General features: G+C 36.3%; 1 protein-coding gene across 3 annotated transcripts; it reads left to right on the forward strand.

Annotated features, from left to right (window-relative positions):
* Window positions 1-161: 161 nt before the first annotated feature.
* On the forward strand, window positions 162-18,785 carry LOC107787832 (putative ubiquitin-like-specific protease 2B). Of its 3 annotated transcripts, none has more exons than XM_075238766.1 (16): window positions 162-750; window positions 1,629-1,900; window positions 1,988-2,069; window positions 2,163-2,212; window positions 5,664-5,849; window positions 5,994-6,042; window positions 6,533-6,641; window positions 7,417-7,491; window positions 8,063-8,188; window positions 9,289-9,489; window positions 9,572-9,627; window positions 9,699-9,795; window positions 10,099-10,189; window positions 15,083-15,202; window positions 16,972-17,382; window positions 17,868-18,785. In XM_075238766.1, exons 1-16 carry the CDS (start codon window positions 549-551, stop codon window positions 18,567-18,569), a joined length of 2,829 nt encoding a protein of 942 aa, XP_075094867.1. In that variant the 5' UTR covers window positions 162-548; the 3' UTR covers window positions 18,570-18,785. The 3 variants fall into 3 exon arrangements, with proteins under 3 accessions (XP_075094867.1, XP_075094869.1, XP_075094868.1); XM_075238768.1 differs by lacking the exon at window positions 17,868-18,785 and adding an exon at window positions 17,602-17,744; XM_075238767.1 differs by lacking the exon at window positions 15,083-15,202.
* Window positions 18,786-21,087: the final 2,302 nt, after the last annotated feature.

The raw sequence follows: 21,087 nt of genomic DNA on the forward strand, positions 1-21,087 counted from the left end.
AAAGGATGTCCACGGCCAACACCTTCAAAGGTGTTTTGTGGAATTATGTACTTTAAGAACCACAATCCACTTTAAAATATGTGTAGTTCTTTCTACCCCTATTCTATGTTACTCTTAATATGTAGTATTTTTTTTAATGACATCCGAGCCAGTTTGCACCCAACTCCTAACATCTTTGTGTGATTCATAGTAACACCCACCACCAAATGTTGCCCCTGATTTGCCTACCAAATGACCACTCTAATCATTGGCTTACATGTAAGCCCCTCCACCTCCAACTTAAATAGAATTTTGAGTCATTCAAGGAATTTTGAAGAACCATTCTTGATCTCGGTGATAGAAAGTACGAAAAATAAAAATGTGTTTCGTTTCACTGTATGCAACTGTATTTAATTAGAATCGAGTTACAAAATTGGAATCTTTTGCAACTTTTTCAAATGTAAACTTATAAGTATCATTTAAATTGGGACAAAAGAAAGGCAAAATCTTTGGCGTGGAAAGTGGGCAAAGGTACCGTTGAGGCTGCGCAAAAGTTACGATCGTCCACAATGACCAAGAGGAATAGCCGAAAGAAGAAGACGAGTAGCAGTAACAGCCAAAGCACTAGCAATCACAAATTCTCCATTTTCGAGTTTAACCCTGACGATGAGCGCGTTGAGAAACACTCCAAAAAGTTATTGCAAGCATTTAAACTTCAAAAACCTAAGAAAATCCATTCCCCGATTGATAAGTACACCTTTCTCGGTTTCTGTACGTTTCTGCAAAACCCTAATTTTTGTTTCCAGCGTACAATCTTTGATTGAACATAATGTAGTTATTTTACTTTGCTGCTCTTTTATTGTACTAGTGCAAAACATTGTTTTATTTCAAATTGATCTTGACACTCGAAACATGAAGTATTGGAATAGGAAGAAAAAAGACGTAATGGAACCATAATACATCTGATGCTTTTGGTTTATCATTCTACCGCAGGAAGTAAAATTGCAACTTCTGAGTTTTGTCTAATTTAAGAAGAGGGGGAAAATATAAAAGTTGAAAGATAACAATACGATTGTAAAAAAAAGGAATAAAAGTGATGAACATAGGGATGAAGGTAATGGACGAAGACTGAGAATGTACTCCGGTTGAGCATGTACCTTGCACTACTACATGGGGGGTGACGGACACATTGACCGGAAGTATCAACAACGAGAATAAGTTGATGCATATATCTAGGAATTGAGAAACAGAAGTTTTGTCGTATAACTTATTCTTGCAGTTTCTTCTTATCAGATTTTGCTCAAAGTATACAATAATAGTGTTTATGGATTCAATTAAGTTGATACATCTCCATGAAACATATATAATGCTTTTGCATTCATCCTACTTAGTTTAACTAAAGGAAGCCATCTTCTTAAAATTGTACATGCTTTTGGTTTTGAATTTATTGAAGATGAATGACATTTCTATAAGATATGTGAAAATATTTGGCTTAACTAGGTGACATCTATTTCTGTTTGCAGATTCCTTTCGGTATTTTTTTTCATTGCTAACTTTTGCCCTGTTTTTGTCCAGCAGGCTTTTAGTTTTACTTTTTTTTCTTTTAAACTATAGAAGTGCTGATATTCTATTTAACAAATTTTCCTTAGTTGAAGGAAGAACAAGGAGTTCAGAAAATGATTCAGTGAATGAAATCCTACACATTGATGATAGTGATGATATTGCAGAAAAGAAGACATTGGAGTCAGGTGCCACTGTGGCATCTAGCTTTTCAAGTTTGAAGCCTTCAACGGATTATTCTCTTGGTCATCTTGAGTCAAAATGTGACACTTCTGGGGCCAAATCCCATTTAACAAGAGCGAAAATACCTGGATGCTCTGTCACTGATGGCAAAAGTTTTAGGGGAAAACTTTTTGCTGATGTACCCATCTTTCTCAATTTCTCATGTTTCAAACTTTACATACTTCTAACGAATGCTTTATGACTATACCATCCTAAACTTCTGCAGAATGAGCCAGTTATTCTAGATTCAGATGATGCTACTGAAATCGAATCATCCAAGCCAGCCTGTTATCTGCCAGAAAATAAGGGTTTGTTTAAATTATATCATTTCATATTTTCAACGGTTGCTCATATAAAGCCACTTATTTGCTTATGAAGATGTTCTATTTTAATCATTTTAGGTTCAGGAAACCAGCAAGAGTTGATGCAAAGTCCTAATCTATGTGATAAAGTGAGCATGCCTCTTGTAGTCTTTGCTGTAATTAAATAACTTTGTTCTTCAGAAGTAAAATGATATTACTTCTTGTATCAGATAGAGCAAACCTCTGTGCTTTGTTTGCTCCATCATAACTTTGAGCATCTAAAAGTAATTTTTCTAAATGATGGTTCATTGACTATAAATCCTTTTTCCAGCTGATGTGTTGTTCACAATTTCTTTGGTGTAGCTGCTAACCTTTAGGCTAACTGTACTTTAATAATAATAATAATAATAATAATAATAATAATAATAGTAATAATAATAATAATAATAATAATAATAATAATAATAATAATAATAATAATAATAATAATAATAATAATAATAATAATAATAATAATAATAATAATAATAATAATAATAATAATAATAATAATAATAACTGCCCTTGGAAATGCAAAATCGAGCAATTAAAGCAACAACTTTTTCCAATACAAAGATAACTTTTCTCTCCAGACCAGCTTTGCTTAGTTAGTGGTGTAGAGGCAGAAAACCTAACCTTTCTAAGTTCTGTTTTGTCTTAGCTTCCTGTTTAGTTTTAGGTTCCAAAATTAAGCCACCTTATAGTGATTGCTCCCACATAAGCTGTACAGTTGAGATAAAATGCTAGCTTCTTCTGTAACTCCTACGCAAGTCGGTTTCATGAACTATTAGTGGTGATATCATAGCTGGCAGCGTACTCAACTTGCTAGTCCAAGATGCAGCTTCTCTGCGTTTCTTCTTTCATTCAGCAATATTTCATGGCTGAACTTCCATATTGACTGCAAAGCGGCATGCATAAGGATCTGTGCACGTCATTAATCATAAAATATATAAGAAAGCTAATAGGTTTTGTTAAAAAATCATGGATAAATCAAAAGTAAAAAATTTTCATATGAAAACAGTATATATGTAGGACGTATGTTCCACGGAAACGAGGGTGGTTATCTGATATGAGTGAGGATCTAGAAGTCGGATTTGCTGTCACCTAAATCTTAGGATTCGGGGATACAGATAGGATTGCAGGTATAGGTGCTGGATGCTGCCAATAAATATATACCAAGTACGTATCAATACATTCAACATTTTGTTCCATAAGTATATCTCCAATGATATCAAAATTTCTGATACTTTGTGTGTGTGCAAGTGCGCGCGCTCGTATCGTTTTGCTGATGGTTTAACAATAATAATCTCCGCACAAAGTCCTGCTTAAAATAATGGAATGCTTGGTTGGTTGCATAAGAATAAAATAATTCTTGCATAACTAATGCATCGTTTGGTTGGTGATGATTATAAATAATACCCGCATTAAGTTATGCGCGATAACATGCGGAATAAGAATACTTGTATTAGCAATGCAGGTATTAAATATCTAAAAACAAAAATGCCCTTTAGTGTAAGTAGTTCATGCATAAAAATCTCTTTATTATTAATCATCACATAAACAATCCCTGCATAACTAATATGTGAACCAAATGACCCCCAAATGTATTGACCAAATCCAGTGGGCATGACACCCACACCGAAATCGTGTTGAATCCACATGGCTGCAATAGGGGTTTTTGGAGGATCCATGTGCCATAATGTAGGACAAGCTTGAGTTTAACTAGTAAATGAACTGTGAAGTAAATCATATGATACATCAATCACACACATAGGCGATTAAAAATTATTGGTCATGTGCTTCAAGCTGTATATCGATAAATACAACACACACCATTCCTCTATCAGAACTGTAATTATGGCCAATTTTGGCTAATGGAGTCCATCTCACATAAGTATAAGCTGTCCCAAAGAATATTGCCAACAAAGTCTACACTTTGCAAAGAATATTGCCAACAAAGTCTACACTTTGCAAAGATACTTATGCTTATGTGAGATGGACTCCATTAGCCAAAATATTGGCCATAATTACAAATCTGGTATCAGAGCCGGATTTAACTGGGTTAGTTTCAGGTAAAGTCTATTTTCCACCGTCCTCTTCGTATATAAGGTTTTCAATTTTTCCCACATGCCTTGGCTGTGGTTTCTACAGAAACTTCACGTAAAATCTCATTTGAGAGATTTAAAATGATACCTGATTTTGCCTTTTTATTTATGATGGAAAACTCCTCGTCCGTCATTTTATGATGGAAAGTCTATTTTCCACCGTCCTCTTCGTATATAAGGTTTTCAATTTTTCCCACATGCCTTGGCTGTGGTTTCTACAGAAACTTCACGTAAAATCTCATTTGAGAGATTTAAAATGATACCTGATTTTGCCTTTTTATTTATGATGGAAAACTCCTCGTCCGTCATTTTATCCGGCTTCTTCTCCTTTCCTTGCAACGCCAAGTCTAAGCCATCCTGAATTAGGATAACTTCCATCTTTACTTGCCACATTCCGAAGTTTGCACTTCGGTCAAATTTCTCAACATAGGTCTTTGTTAGAGTCATTTTGACTATTGAAACTAACCCGGTTAGATCCGGCTCTGATGCCAGATTTGTAATTATGGCCAATATTTTGGCTAATGGAGTCCATCTCACATAAGCATAAGTATCTTTGCAAAGTGTAGACTTTGTTGGCAATATTCTTTGGGACCCAAAAATATTGCATTGTGTGGTGGACGTCATTTGCACAAGTTGTATCTCTTCTTTTACACCTAAGAGGCCAAGACTTTTTTGCCTATAAAAGGGAAGACCATTAGTTCATTTTAGACACACGTCTTCATTTCTTAGTTCTTCCTTTACTCCTTTATTAAGAGTGTTTTGTATAAGAGTTAAGTGTTGGGAAGCACTTCTGTGAACCCTTTATTTGGAGTGATCTTGTGAGGTTATTCTCTTAGGGTATTTGGGATTAATTAGAGTATTTACTCTAATTTTTTACTCTCTTTTGTACTCTTATTCGTATAGTGAAATTGCTCCTCTCCGCTTGTGGACGTAGGTCACTTTGAGCGAACCATGTTAAATTTGTGTCTTCTTTATATGCTTTAATTGCCATTGTTATCAACTTCCATTGTCTTTGTTATTGTCATTATACCGTTGTTTGGCTAAATTCCGCACTACCCGGGTTCCCGATCCTAACAAGAACTTTTTCTCCGCCCATGATATTGTTCAGGCCTCATAATGTGATTGAGCTCAATTAAATAAGGTAGGATATGATGTTTGTTCTATTCTAGATATGTGTTAAGTTACACTGATGTTGGAATATAAAATACTGCTGATGTTGTATCACTCTGGTGCTTTTTCCTTTACTGCCACTCATAAAGTGATGAAGGGGGTAGGCGAGAGCTGGTGAAGAAGAAAGAAAAGAAGAGTTGAGCATGGATTTTCCCCGATTGGTGGTCAATCCTTTTAGAAAGTTAATTGAACACAAATGATGATGAAAGTTACAATTGGAATTTTCTTCAAAGCTTGCAGAAAACTATTGTTTATACTTCACTTTTCTTTTTGCTATCCTTTGCAGAAAATTTCGGTGATTGTTAAACCTGATCGTGTCGAGTATGGAGATACGTGTTCTACAAGCTCCATTTTGACCTTTTCATGCAGTTCCATAAAGCTTGAGGGCTCCTCCAAATGGATGAACTTACCATTTACATATGAATGGACACACTGTGATATTCTCACTATTAACTCCATGTGGTACAAAATTGTGAGTTATAGTGCGTGTGCGCCCTTTATTTTTGTCCCCCCCTCCCACCCCCCCACCCCAAAAAAAAAAAAAAAGGGGGGGGGGGGGAGTTGGTTGGTAAGTGAAACTTGCTAACATGCGAGTTTACTTTGTTGCTAATGTTAGGTTAAAACTGCCCTTGTGGAATTGCATCTCAAATCCAATGAAAATTCAGGTTTGTGCATTTCAATAGAATACTTTCCCACGTAACGGTTGATGTTGTTAGATAAATGATTTCCTTCTTTTAAATTACAATGCCCAACATTTGAGATTAATTTCATGGTCTCAAGCTGCAACTGAAAAAAGCTAAGTCATGCTCTCCTACTGGGTTGTTCTAAAGAACCTCCTTCATGCTCTAAAGGAAACACGTTCTTTGTCTTTAGGGTAGATTAATTGTTAGAATTAGGTTGGAGAAGAGAATGCTAGATTTTTCAAATTCAAAATTCATATCTGTTGGTCATATATGTACTGGAGATTCTGTTGCATGTAACTGTGTGATGGGTCAAGTTTTTGGCTTTTGGAGGGATACGAGACTTGGAGTTGGAAACTGAAAAACGTAGATTTTTTTCTGTGTAATTTATTAGGAGAGAATATTGGTAGTTTTTTAAAGCTGTGATTCTACAAGTGATTGATCTTTGTTTCCATGAATACCTCTAAATTTACAGGTGCTGTTGTGTTAAAGTTTGCTTTGTTCCACCCTGATTGGTCTGAAACACAAGAAGCAATTAAGATGCTGGATGTGAGATACAAAGATAAATGGAATGACATTACATCGTAAGATTCTTCATTGAACAATGTATTTGATGGTTCATCTCTTATTTTTAGATGTCCTTTGGGATCTTGCTTTCGTTTTTGGCAGTGGAAAATGAAGTTTACTTTTTGTTCCTTTATCTGTATTTATTGTCTACAGCCTCTCCTCCCCTCAGGCACATCTGTGAGATACTTCTTTCGTTGTTTTCTGGATTTGGCTGGCTAAGCTCAATGTGAGACCAGTGTTTCTGTGTATAATGATTATGCTCTTCCTTTTATGAAGAAAGTAGGTTTTCTTCTTTGATGGACTGTGGGAGCAGAAGAGTTTTTTTCCCCACTAGAATTTGTGAGATAATTTGTTTGAAAAAGTTCTCTAGATTTATTCTCTTGGCCTTGTAGGACACACTTGCTGTACCAATTGACTGTCTCAGTTGGCGGAGATGTGAGTGAAACTACTAAACACCAATGGATGATGAAGATCAATTTGTTATTGGTTTTACCTTCAGTAGCTTTTAGAACAAAGGGCAGCCCGGTGCACTAAGCTCCCGCTATGCGCGGGGTCCGGGGAAGGGCTGGACCACAAGGGTCTATTGTGCGCAGCCTTACCCTGCATTTATGCAAGAGGTTGTTTCCACGGGTTGAACCCGTGACCTCCTGGTCACATGGCAGCAACTTTACCAATTACGCCAAAGCAACTTTACCTTGAGTAGCTTTTAGAATCTTACTGTTAATTCCCTTTCCTCACTTTGATGGAACTTTTAATATCATCATTAGTTCATTACAATGCCTCCTTTGGCAGACTTGATTGCACGAGGAGCTACAGTCCATTTTTTGGGCAGAAAAGCAATTCAGTTTCAAAGCATTATCATCCCAAGTAAGAGATACTTTTCCTTGTCGCCTTTCAATGTACATCTGATTTGCCGAGTTGACTAAGGTCTAATTTTGGTTGGCCACGAAAGAATGAACAGCTTTTGTTTCAATTTGCTAGTGGTGATTTAAACAGTTACTGATGTCTGACAGTATGCACACTTATATTTCTATATATTAAACTGGTCCCGGGAACCAGAGGAGTTCCTTATGTCTTTCTCTTTGACTTATGAATTATTATAAAAGGTTTTTTTGTGGTGACATTTCTCTTTTGTTGCCAAAAGATTGACGCAGTTATGAGGTGTAGAGCCAGGAACAATGACTAGTAATTAGCTAATTTGGCATATAAAGGGTTCATGTAGTTTGAAAGTTATAGTTTAAGATATATATTCCTCAAACTCAATTTTTACAGTAATCTAATTAAAAAAAAAGATAGTTGACTGTTGACCTTTGGATTGGGTAAAGATCACTGATTAACGCCTTAAGATTTGTCGTACGCATGCCTCCAACTTCTGTGTATCTGAAGTAACTTCACATTGTTTGATTCTTGTATCTTCTTTCATTATCTAATGTTCCAGAGATAACTTTGAAGAAGTTATTTATCCAGAAGGGGATCCAGATGCAGTTTCCATAAGTAAGAGAGATGTTGATCTATTACAGCCTAAGAATTTCATCAATGATACCATCATCGACTTTTACATTATGTGAGTTTATATGTACCTGTTTCAATTGGTACTGCCCAGCTAATTTGGTTTGGAATTAAATTTAGCTAATTTTTTGGTTCCTTTTTCTTTCTTTCTGGATCTTGGTTATTCATTTATGTGAACTTAGTTATTCCTGTAGGTATAAATATTGGCATGTGGTTCGTTATCAACATCTGGAAGTAGGATCTACTTTTGTTAACCACAAATAAAAGGAAACATTTAGTGGCTGTGTGACTCTTAGGTTAAATGTTTCTTCATTTTGTTTCAGCTTTTTAATCAGGACAGGTCAAAGTTGATGGACTCCTAATGATTTCATTGCATAGTAGTTGCATCTGAACCAGATTTGGTTATTGCTGTCAGAATCCCTTCCTCCCTCCCGATTATAAATATTTGTTAACATGCATCAACTACCTTCATTTGCAGTATATAGGCTCCATGGTAAATGAATATCAGGTCCTCTGTGTAATCCCAGTTCATGCTGTTCACAGCATACAGGAGTTTCTTTTAAGGCTCAATACACAGATAAAGTTCAATCCTTAAAGTTTGATAGTTAGCTTGTTTTAACACCTAAGCATGTTGTAGAGTACCAGGGCCTGAGAACAAATTAACCCTGACAATACTAGGGTAGTTATTTATGGAAAAAACCGTATGTTACTTTTATAATTTTATTACCTTATATGTGTCTCGATCGTTATCCAAGGGTATAGTATTTCAAAACTCCTATCGGTTGGTTTCCTTATTTTCTATAGATTATACCATCTCCAGATGTTGCTCAAGTGTTGTGTAAACTAAACGTTTATATATATAGATATATGGATATAGAGACAGTTTGTTCGAACGTTTCACATATGAAAGTAAACTGGAGATCTGCCCAGAATATTTTCTTCTGGTCTATGACTGTACTGTTTTGCATTATTGCTCTGAAAGTGACATACAAAAATCCATCTAAAAAATGACATTCAAAAGCGTAAAACCACAAATTTCAACATTTCAAGCTGATGAAACAGATGTTTCATTCATTTATTCTGAAGTTCTGTACTTGTTGTCTCCTGCTTGACACCGTGAAAGAAGGAAAACTCGATTGATGAAATGAATTGCAGGTATCTTAGGAACAAAATCAATCCAGAGGAGAAAGATAGGTTCCATTTTTTCAATAGCTTTTTCTTCAGAAAGCTTGCTGATCTGGACAAAGATCCTACTAGAGCTTGTGAAGGTAGAGCTGCTTTCCAGCGAGTTCGTAGATGGACTACAAAAGTTAATTTTTTTGGAAAGGATTTCATTTTTATTCCGGTCAACTTCAGGTTAGAAGCTGTTATAGAGCCATCTTATATGTTAAAACTTTTATGGTACAGCTCTCCACTATGATTTTTTTTCTTGTGACAGTCTCCACTGGAGTTTGATAGTCATCTGTCACCCTGGCGAGGTTGTTACCTTTAGAGGTATATCAGATGACTTATATGTTTCTGTTTCTAGTTATTATGACTCTTCATAACTGGAGGTAAGTTTTTAGGAGAGGAAGAAATGGAGAAATCATCTAGGGTACCATGTATCTTGCACATGGACTCAATCAGAGGGAGCCACAAAGGCCTGAAGAATCTTTTACAAAGGTATAATCCGTTTGAGTTGCTTTGACTCACAAGGTTGAGTAGTTATTGATTGAGTCACAATCATGTAAAATAAATTAACTCTGTTCGTATATTATATGAGGTACATTGTACCAATAGTCTAGTGATAGCATTTGGTCATTCACCATGCAAGTGAGCATATTGCAAACAATGATATATATGAGATCTCTTTACAAGGTAGTGTGTCTGTATTAGTGAAATTCGTTTAGGATTTCACTATGAAAGACTAAGATTGTTTCTTGATTATAATGGAAAGAGAGAATGTTTCATGTCTTGTAAGTGCAGTTACTTATTGGAAGAGTGGAAAGAGAGGCACAAGGAAGTAGCAGAGGATGTTGCAAGGAAGTTCTCGAATCTGCCCTTTTTCAGTCTCAAGGTATCACTCCATTCCCACCTCTCTATCGTGCATTGAAAATGCTTTTTCCTTCAATAAGACGTATTACTTTAATCGACAAAAGGAGAAGTTTCGGTTATTGTCAACAAAAGCAATGGTTAGCTTTTCTAAAATCTATTTATTGCACATATAGAATGAACACTGATTATATGCTGTTTATATGTTAATAATTACAGTTATATTATCATCTTCAACCTCTAAAGATGCACTGTTTGTCTCATAATTTTAGATTCTGTTAAATTTATTTGACTCTCTAATAAATCACTGTTTTGGGAAAGTAAAAATTTATTAGTTGCAACCTGCTTACTAGTTATGAAACTCCTTCACTTATTAACATCAAGCTTAATATTTTAATCATTCATGAGTCCATTTTTTGTAGGACCTTTTTAAAAAAAAAATGTTAACAGTTGTATATATAGCAACATCAAGAGAGTGCTGCAAGCCGTATTTACAATGCCAAAAGGCCAAAAACAAAATTATGCCCTTTTTCTTCTTACAAGGATTTTTTTGTCGGACTTGTTATAGAAGTAATATAAATATATGTTATATTATTTGGGAGTTTAACTTTTCAATAGAATAGAAAGTATATTATAATTTTGTTTCTGATAATTAATAATCTGTAGAGGTTTTCTTAAAAAAGGAATTATTCATTGTGATATATTAAGTAGATATGGGTAGAAGGTAAATGAGATGTTTTTTCTCTTGTAGTAGCTAGCTGTGATAGCTAAGCTTGATTTGTAATTTCATTACTTGGTGATTAATATAATGTTTAGTTACCAAAAAGAAGTAGATTGGCTGTAACTATAAACATAGAGTGAACTTGGTCTCATAAAATTTATTGTTTTGTGAATCGACAATATGACAAATGGAGATAGAGAAGCTTGTTTTAATCATATTGGTGGCTTTAGAAGAGCGAATAGGTAATATTTGAAAAGAATGGTTTCTAGGAATAGTTAATGTTCTAAATATTAATTTCAAAAGTATCTAGAGTTTTGATGTTAAAGGAGTGTCAAGCATTTCTGGAAGTCTCAAAAATGAAATAGCATAAATTGAGACAAAGGAAACTTCTAAGCTGTTACGATTTTCGTAAAGGTTTATTACATAAACTTGCCTTTGAGGTTGTCATTGTTACACTCTCCCCTCACCTGTGGTCTTAGAAACCACTATTGTTTTATGTTTTGCGTAATGAAACTCATTGTTTTTGTATGATTTTGCTAACATGTCTAACTCTATTGCTTGGAAATAATGCAACTTTATTTTATCATAAATAAGCTTTGAAAGCTATTTTTTGAAAATAAAATAAAAATAAAAATAGTTCATGTAAATCTTGAGCAATTAAAGGATGCATATGTTAAAAAATGGCCTTTTCATGGGTGCCTTTCTATTTATGTTAAAGTGGTTATCAATTAACTACCAAAAGACTCTGTTTATTAGATGTTTTTGATTACTGTAAATTATTTCTTTTGAATGTAGTGCAAAGTCATCAATTCATGCAGAAATTCTTTTTTATTGAATCATGTGAACTTAGCTAAAACCAGAACATAGTGAAACAAAAGGGTCTATACAGTTGATACCAGCTAGTTGGATTAAAGGTTAGTTGATACACTTACATTCGATTCAATTGGGGATAAGTGTGAGATCTAGACCATCTTCTTATAGGAACCTCCAATTTGCCTTGTTAGATTGTACTCCATTGGTTGAGGGAATGGATTGTTTTCTCCTAGATCAAACCTCATCTCATGAGCTAGCTTTAAGGGTTGGACTAGACCCAAATCCCAATATTCATTTTCTTAACATGGTATTAGAGCCAAACCTAATCTTATTCTCGGTTCACTTAATATTAGTCCCCTATGTTATATTGTCTACAGTACACGGTCTTGAGCATGTCAAGTTTGTTAGAGCGTCCCACGTTTGCTGAGGGAGTAGGTTGTTGTCTTCTTATATTGTTTTGACAATCCTAACCTCATGGGCTAGCTTTTAGGATTAAACCCAATGTCCATTTTCTTAACGGTCTCGAACAATAAATTGTGTACTAATATTGCAAAGACATAGGTCTGAATACATCATAGGGATCCTTATTTTGAGGGTCTATTGGAAACAGCCTCTCTACCTTCATTAGGTAGGGGTAAGGTCTGCGTACAGGTGGGAGATGGAAGGAGAATCAGCTTTTGGAATCACAGGTGGTGTGAAGAGGCTACTCTGAGGGTCTCTTTCCCCCACGTCTTCAGAGTTTCAAACCAGAAGGAATTGATGGTCCAACAGATTCGCAAGGAGCATGAAGGGGGATAGTATGAGACCTCTCTTTTTGAAGGAACATGCAAGATTGGGAGATTGCGGAGCTCGAAAATTTATTGGCACTGCTATACGGGCAAGACATGCCCCATCCATCTTGCGATTCTTGGAGATGGGGTTTGCGTGGCGATGACTTGTTCATCGTAAAGTCCTTTTACTAGAGTATGTTGGTGAGAGAGGAGGCTACTTTTCCATACTCATCGATCTGGATTCCTAAGGCGCCCACGAAGGTGTGCTTCTTTGCATGGCTAGCAGCGAGGGGAGTGATCTTGACAGCTGAAAGTCTGCGAAAGAGAGGAATTACACATGTTAGTTGGTGCTACATCTGTAAAAGCTCAGGGGAAGAAGTTGATCATCTTATGCTGCATTGCCCTGTGTCCTGGGGCTTGTGGAGGGCAATCCTGAATCTTTTGGTGTTCAATGGGTGATGCCAAACACTGTAAAGGAAATGCTATATAGCTGGGCCAGTTTCTGAGAAGAAGCAAGCAAAAGGCGTGGAAGTTCGCCCCGTTAGCTCTCCTGTGGTTAGTCTGGGGAGAGAAAAATAGGAGAGTTTTTGAGGAGATTGAGTCTCCGTTTTCACAGCTTAAGAATAGTCTTTTATCTTTGATCGCTTTTTGGTGCACACATATAGCCCCTACTTGTGTAGAAGATTGGGCGTCATTTGTAGAGAATCATGTTCTGATGTAAATTCTCTACTTTTTTGTATACTTCTTGTATGCGGGAGTTTTTTCTCCCTTTTGATTAATACAATTTACCTTATCAAAAAAAAAAAAGGTCTGCGTACAGATTACCCTCCCCAGATCCCACCCGTTGGGAATATACTGGGTATGTTGTTGTTTGACAGCGTAGAGATACAAAGGATTCATATAGAGGACTAGGTTGGGATTAAGGCATATTTGTTACTCAAAATTCATATTTAGAATAGGGGAGGTTTTTGTAATAGTCAAAACCACAGGTTAGAAGTGCGATGGAAAGAACTTTTAATTCTTCGACTGGACATGTAAATTTATTTTGGGACATGGGAAGAAGTGAGTTCTCTAAAACTCTTGAGATTATGAGAGACTATCAACTTGTAAGATGCTAATTGCGACAAAAAGCACCCTGATTTGCTGTTGAGTCCATCTATTCAAGGCTTGGTGGATGGGATTACCTTGGCTACCTGTGCTTGTGGGGGGTGGACAGACTATCCCCTGGATCAGTTGAGGTGTGTGCAAGCTAGCCCGGCCACCAAGTATAACACACTTCCCCTCCAAAAAAAAAAAAAGAAAAAAAACTAGACCAATTTCCTTAAGTGGAATAATTCTTTTGTATTCAGTATAAATATCTTGTTTTCAGTACAATGTACCTGATAGTACTTTATATTACTTTATCCTTGATTTAACTACTCTTTATAAGTCACCTACTTAGCCATTTAATTATTTTTTGAATCATATTCAACATCTCCAACGTAATCATCTGCCTGCACTTTTTTCTTTAATCTCCACTGTAAGCACTTGGGCCTTATAAAGTGCAGCTGATGGAGGAAAATACAATTGGTTTTTTAAATCTTCATCTGTTACATTTAAGAATTGTGATTTTTCAAATTTCAAATCCTCATGCCTGCTGAATGCTCTACAGTTTTACAGATTGATTTTGTCTTTATGCACTATTTGAGAAAAATAAACTCAATCTTTGGTCTATGTGATGTAGGCTTGTACTATTGGATAAGCAATCATCTCTTTCTTCTACTACGATATGCCCCATTGCATTTTCACTGCTTTTTGGATTGAACTGCAGTTCATCCAGCAAAGTCCGTTAGTTGAGAACTTTGCATTCTCCTGACATATTTTTGTTTACTAATCTAGCATTTTTCTGCTTTTTTCAATTGCATGCTAGAGCACCAAGCTCTTGCACTACTTATAAGTTATACCATATAAAGTTAAGCATTTATCACTAGAATACTTGTAAATTTGGGGTTTGTGTGGTATCTTGGACAGTTTTATTGACCCTTTTGGTTAGAACTGGAATCTACTCTGCTCTAATTCTCCAACTGACCTTGCCTCCTCAAATTATACAAAAAGGGGGAAAAGGAAAAAGAAAAAGATTAAGGCAAGCATACACTTAAATAAACGAAAGGGAGAAGAAAGAATCCCACTACTTTTAAAGGACAATTCAATTGTGTAAATTGAGTCGGCACCTGACTAAGGCAAGCATACACTTAAATAAACCAAAGGGAGAAGAAAGAATCCCACTACTTTTAGAGGACAATTCAATTGAGTACAGTGAGTCGGCACCTGTGAAAAATGATGTACTACAGGAAGAGTTACAACTTTTAATGTTACTCAGTGACCACATTCTTTTGCAAATGGGTTTTTATCAAATGTCTACTGTAAATTTTTCTGCAGTATCGATTCTTTTTCCTATTTGGTCTCTTTCATAGACTTGGGGTTAATTTTGGTGATTGCAACATGCATGCATACTGCTTGAAACATACTTTTTGAAACTAAAAATTGCAGTAAACAATCATAACAAATATTTTGTTACTGTCTTTTATAGTAAAACATCTTCTTACACCCCCACACCTTTATTTTTTGCTTCCAGCTGCCACAGCAGGAAAACTCATTTGATTGTGGCCTTTTTCTGCTACATTATGTGGAACTTTTTCTGGAGCAGGCTCCGGTCAACTTCAACCTCTCCAAAATAACTGCATCGTCCAAATTTGTAAGCTGTTTCGTCCTTGTTATATCCTTTTGAATTGAACCGGGGGTTATCATTTTATATATGTTGGGGGGGCGTTAGCTGATGGATATCTTGGACTTTAGAGAAGCTTTTGCACTTCATCCATCGCCATCTCTCATTAAGTCGACAAGGTCATTTTGTTTATGAGTGCTTGCTTTTCTGGGTTTTCTGCTATTATTCCTCATGCATTGAATTCTTTTCTCAAATACTTCTCAAAATTTTCTATTGTGACTAATTCGTTTATCTTTTGTTCCTAGAGCTGCTCCAGGTTTTGATTAATTGGTACTAGTCAGTCTTATTAATAGATTGAGAATATCTTTCTTTTCTGGTATGCATGCTGATTAAAGGGGAATGTATACAATTTTCTTGAGGCTTGGGTAGTACAAGGGGTAGAATGAGAGGAAGTGCTTGAGGATATAGGAATTTGGAATTTGACAAATAGTGCATCTTAGTATTTACCTACATGATAAGGTAAAAGTTGAAAAAGCATTCTCCCATGTTTGCCTACATGCTCTTCTGGATGCACTTTACACATTCACTATTTATGACCCATTTACAGTGAGGAAAAAAAATCTTTTTCGGGACTGAAACAATGGAGACGGAGAGAAGGAGGAGTGAAACCTAGCTTTGAGGTGGTTGAGATTCGAGGGGAAAGAAGAAGAAATGGTAATATTCTACAGAGGACTCAGGACAGAGAAATTCACTTATGGAGAAGTTGGAACCAGACTAGCAAACAAGGCTTCACATTGAGCTGCCAAAAGTGATGCAATGTGGATAAAATTTGGTGCTTTGCAATTTTAGTTGATACTGCTGAACCGCATCATGCAGCTTTAATTATACGAACTTACATATCTGCATTTTGGCATTTTTCTATAGGATCAAATTGTGTTTGGAGTAATAAAGCTCCAGAAAAAATCTTAGGGTAATCTTAATATACCTGTCCTGTAGTTTAGTGAAATTACATAAAGGGGAGCCTACAAGTTATGATGATCCATTGTGCTTGTCTTTCTCCCCATTATCTAGAACTTTTTTTATTCTTCTATTTATTGTTGTGTCATTTGCTTTACTTGAGGCCTAATGCTACAGACATGCAGGGTGTTGCATTATGTGGCTACAAGATGCCTCTTTTCTCGAGTTATCATCTGTTAACATGTTGCCTCTCTCACATCTCTGTGAATCATTATTTCATTAGGTTTCATGTTCATAGTTAAAGTTGAATACGTATTAATCCGGGAAGATTCTACTGTAGTGGCAAAGGGGTTCAAAAATTGTTTACCTATAAAATAAGTTGAAGACATATTAATCATGGCTCTATTGTAAATCGTGTCTTTCATTCCATTTTTAGATTTTGACTGTCCTGCGGAGCTGAGCGACTTAAATTCAGAGTCATTGGTAAACTTGTCTGACTGGACTAGGAATAAGTATCCTGAAGTTGACCTATTTCTTCACAAACTTATATCTTAAAAGATGCAATGTTTGAGATCATATAATGAGCATCTGCTCAATGTTACTTGCATTTTGCTATATGTAATCATGTTGTTATGATATCGGTGAATTATTGCATGATTTTACTGAACTCTGTGGGGATCTAACATTAGCTTGATGTGAAGACTACAATAATATTATTGGGATGGGAAACCATTTTGACAGTTACATATGTGATTGACTGCTGCTGGGTTTATGCTATTGTTTCTTGTGTTGAATAGTTATTCATGTCCTACTGGCACTTTTGGTAATATTCCATTTTTCAGCTTGCTGGAGATTGGTTCTCAACTGAAGATGTTGATTGCAAACGTGAACATATTAAACGATTGATCTGTGAAATTACAAAAATTAGAGTTCAGAAGGTTTCTTCAGCTGATTGTGATGACAACTATTCTTTACATTGCTTAGAAGAGGAAAATACTTGTATGAATGTTCCTCAGGAAACTTGCAATGCCAGAGAAGCATGTCCTGGTGGTGACTTGAGCTCACATGAGGCTGAACTTCTTACTATGTCTCCTGTAGCCAACCTTATTAGGGGTTTGAAGAGTGCTGCAGTATCAGAAGTGGTTTCTAGAGATTTGTTGCAAGCACCAGATTCTGCAAAGCCACCCACTTATGACAATGATGAGCAAAAGGCACTACTGGATCCATTTAGGAATGTCATGTCACCAATAGAGGTAATCGATCTTTATCATTCTGGTGCTTAAGTTTGCTTGACTTTTTATAACAACCAATATTCTGGATGGAAGTCCTTCACAAAATAGTTGCATGGATAGTCGTCAGCTCCCCTTTTGTGGGATTGCTTGTTTTCCAGGGAAATATCTGTGAAAAGGGTTTGAACGACAAAACTAAGAAAGTGGCAAGGACATTAATTTATAGAACCTCATTGTTTGCAGATGTTGGTTATCTTACCATTCTCTTTGGATGTTGAGCGATGAAGGTTGGTGTGGTGCAGGAAAAGGAGCCTTTGCAACTACTACTTTGGCAAAGCAATCAATTTTTTGTTTCAACACTGACGTTCATTTTTTTTTTTTTTTTTTTTTTTAGCCTGAAGTTATCACATTCTTGACAATGTTCCTGTCTCTTATCCAGTTTATATTCGCATCCGAGCACATCTCCAGTGGTTAACTTAGTTGTCTTGTTTCTTATTATTTTTTAAAAGGAAGAGGCAATTGGGGAGCAAATGTCTATCTCACCAGCCATCAAAGCAGGGAGCCAGCCCATTGAACTTTTTGCAGCACCACATGCTTCCAGCAGTTCTAAAGCAGAAACCATGTTTCCTGGAAGAGCTAGTCCTCTTAGCAAAAAGATAACTCCAGGTAGTCAAAGTTATGGATGTCGATCTCCAAATTCACTAGATGATGAAGAACTTAAGGCTGAAGTAGAGGAGGTTTCCGCTCCTGATGCAGACTCACCAATTTCGACAGAGGAACTTGCAGGCTATATTGTTTTGGACTCTCAGGAGGAAGATGAAAACCATGATCCGAATGGTCTGGAAAATAACCTACCCACTACAGCCACTATTTCTGCTTCGTGCCACAAGGAGGTTAACTCCACTGATATCTATGATTATAAAGTAAATGAAAAGATATTGTCTTCACAATTAGTAGAGCAGGCTGCAAAGAAGCCAAGGCCCGTGCCTGAAGTTTTGGAGGTGTCCAGTTCTGGAACAGGGAACGACGAAACTGTGCCTTCTTCAACATCATGTGAAGAAGTTGCAAGCTTATATATCCAGGATTCAGAGGTGGTCAACTCCGCGAATTGTAGTGAAATAGATAATTTAGGACCAGCAACAGGATCCAGGATCAAGCATGTTGCAGGGCAGATGAGGTATTTGTTTCGCCGTCGACGAAGAGGCGGATAGACCTGCCCGGAGACTTAAATATGCATAACTGACTTGCATGCACAGCGTTTTTGGTGGTTATGGATTTCGAAGGAAGTAGGTACAACTGTAAATACACCTACTGTCTCAACGATGAATCTTGCCACCTTTCCCCTTTGGCCACCTTTTTGTCTAGAACTATCCATGCGGAGGAAATACGTGTATATATATAGACATTTTATGGTTGAATATTGGGTGTTTCTGTTTTCTTTTTCTTTCAAAAGTGCCGTTTATACATTAACAATGCAGTGCATTCATTACATACAGTAGTTTTTGAAAGTCCAACTCGAGCTACCTTCAGTAGTTCAAATAAATTGAAGTTTTTAGATATTAGTAAAGTCTTATTTTAAAATATTCTACCAATAAATATCTTAAGCTTTACCCGGTAATTGTCTAGCTCCTTAAAATTTAGAAGACCCAAAAAATGATGATGAAACTTCTTGCCAATTGTCGTAGTTGTGTGTAAATTTATTCCAAAGCTTTCTCTGCGGGTGAGTGAGATCGCTGTGTTTGGTAAACTTCTCAGTAGTTTACTAAATGGACCTCTTTGGCCATCCAATTTTCTGCGACGTCCCGATAAATATTCAACAGCATCTCCTACTTTTACTTTCTGGAGATCATTTTGTTGCTTTTTTTTTTAAAAACCATAATGAGATACTCTCTCCGTTTTTAATTGGTAAAAACTTAGTGTTTACATATGGCCAATAACCAAAAAGACACATGTTGATTTATTTAATTATAACTATTAGTACTTAATCATTGTTAACTGTAATGTGTTTGGCACATGATCTTAAATAATTAATATAAAAAATGATAAATCTCTTGTTTTTCTTCATCATGTTCTTAACCTAGCATCAAGTAGATCGACAAATACTCTCAATTGAAAATTTCTTTGACACTAACCGTATCGCAAAGGTCATCACTGGCCATTTTGGACATGGAACTTTTTTTCTGCCGACGATATCAAAGTTTTCCCCTGTTTCAACGATACAAAGAGTTTATTTAGATCTTCCTGGTATCTACTCTATCTGCTCATTTTGTTCCTTTAGCTGCTTCTGCAAGGTTAGTACAAAATTTTGTAAATTAGAATTATTTGGTGTACCTGACCCTCCGGCTCCAGAATTATTTTGCATTTCTGTCACGACCCAAACCGATGGGCCGCGACGGGCACCCGGTACCTTACTCAACCGAGTACCAACATAACGTATCTTTCTTATTACATCATCATAGGTAAGTGGGCCAGAAGGGGCGTCATGAGATAAACTTAGTAACAATGAGGGAATACCCGACATTAAACGACCCAACCTGATACAGAAACTCATACCTGTGACATACGGGCCTCTAAGGCCAATGTGATCCATTATATACTTAAAACATAGGCCGACAAGGCCATACAAGTATCCGTATACATGACATCTGTCTACAAGCCTCTAAAAGTACATACTTATCATAAAGGTCGGGACAGGGCCCCGCCATACTAAACAATACACGTCTAAATCATACTGACCAAACAAGCAACTCTAGAGCAAATAGAGCGCACCAACATCTTCCGCTGAGCTGATAGCCTACTTGGAGGACTCTCGATCTGTCTATCGGGACCTGCGGGCATGAAACGCAGCGTCCCCAGGCAAAAGGAACGTCAGTACAAATAATATACCGAGTATGTAAGGAATAAAAATTAGTAAGTAATAGACATGAAAGAAACATGGAGTAAAAGACTCAACATGTAAGTCTGAACAACTCCGTGAATCATTAATATTCATAATGTCATGCATATGCGTATAAATGTTATACCATGCATAGGTATATGCGTTCATAACATCATCAAGCCTCTAAGGGCATACCATCATATCATCTCGGCCATTATGGGCAAATCATCAACGTATACTAGCTGATCAGGTGGTGGTGCGTATATAACATCGTAACCTTTTTCCATATTCCATATACATATATATACGCATATATAACGCCATCTGGTCATGGGTCAATGTAAATGGATGCAATGCATGAGAAGTGCGTTAATAAAATCTCTCGAAATGTCATAAGACCATTTTGCCTCTGATTAATGTCATGAAATAAATTTTATCAACTTACGTATTTTTTGAGACCCATGAACAGACGATAGAATAATAAGACATATGGGGAATCAATAACATAGGAACCTCTAGTATTTCTATAAGTAGAATCATTTATGGAAGTTGTGCATTTGTTCGTTTCGTTTGTATCGTATTGATCATGCCAAAAGAAAGAAGGGATAGCCTTAACATACCTGAGTCGATTCTCTTGACAATCCCTCTAACACACGTCAATTGTGGCAAAACACGTGATGGCAAGATCAGAGTAGGAAACAATTCGTATAATAATCTTGAGAAAGATTGCACCGTACTCCCTTAAAATTACAAAATCTCACGTTGCTTAAGATGCTATGAAACCTTTGTTTGAATTATTGAAGATCCGTACCTTAGAGTCATTAATTGTAGAATATCAAGTTGTTTAAAAT

Source organism: Nicotiana tabacum, chromosome 19 (genome assembly GCF_000715075.1).
Source record: "Nicotiana tabacum cultivar K326 chromosome 19, ASM71507v2, whole genome shotgun sequence".
NCBI classification, from domain to species: domain Eukaryota; kingdom Viridiplantae; phylum Streptophyta; class Magnoliopsida; order Solanales; family Solanaceae; genus Nicotiana; species Nicotiana tabacum.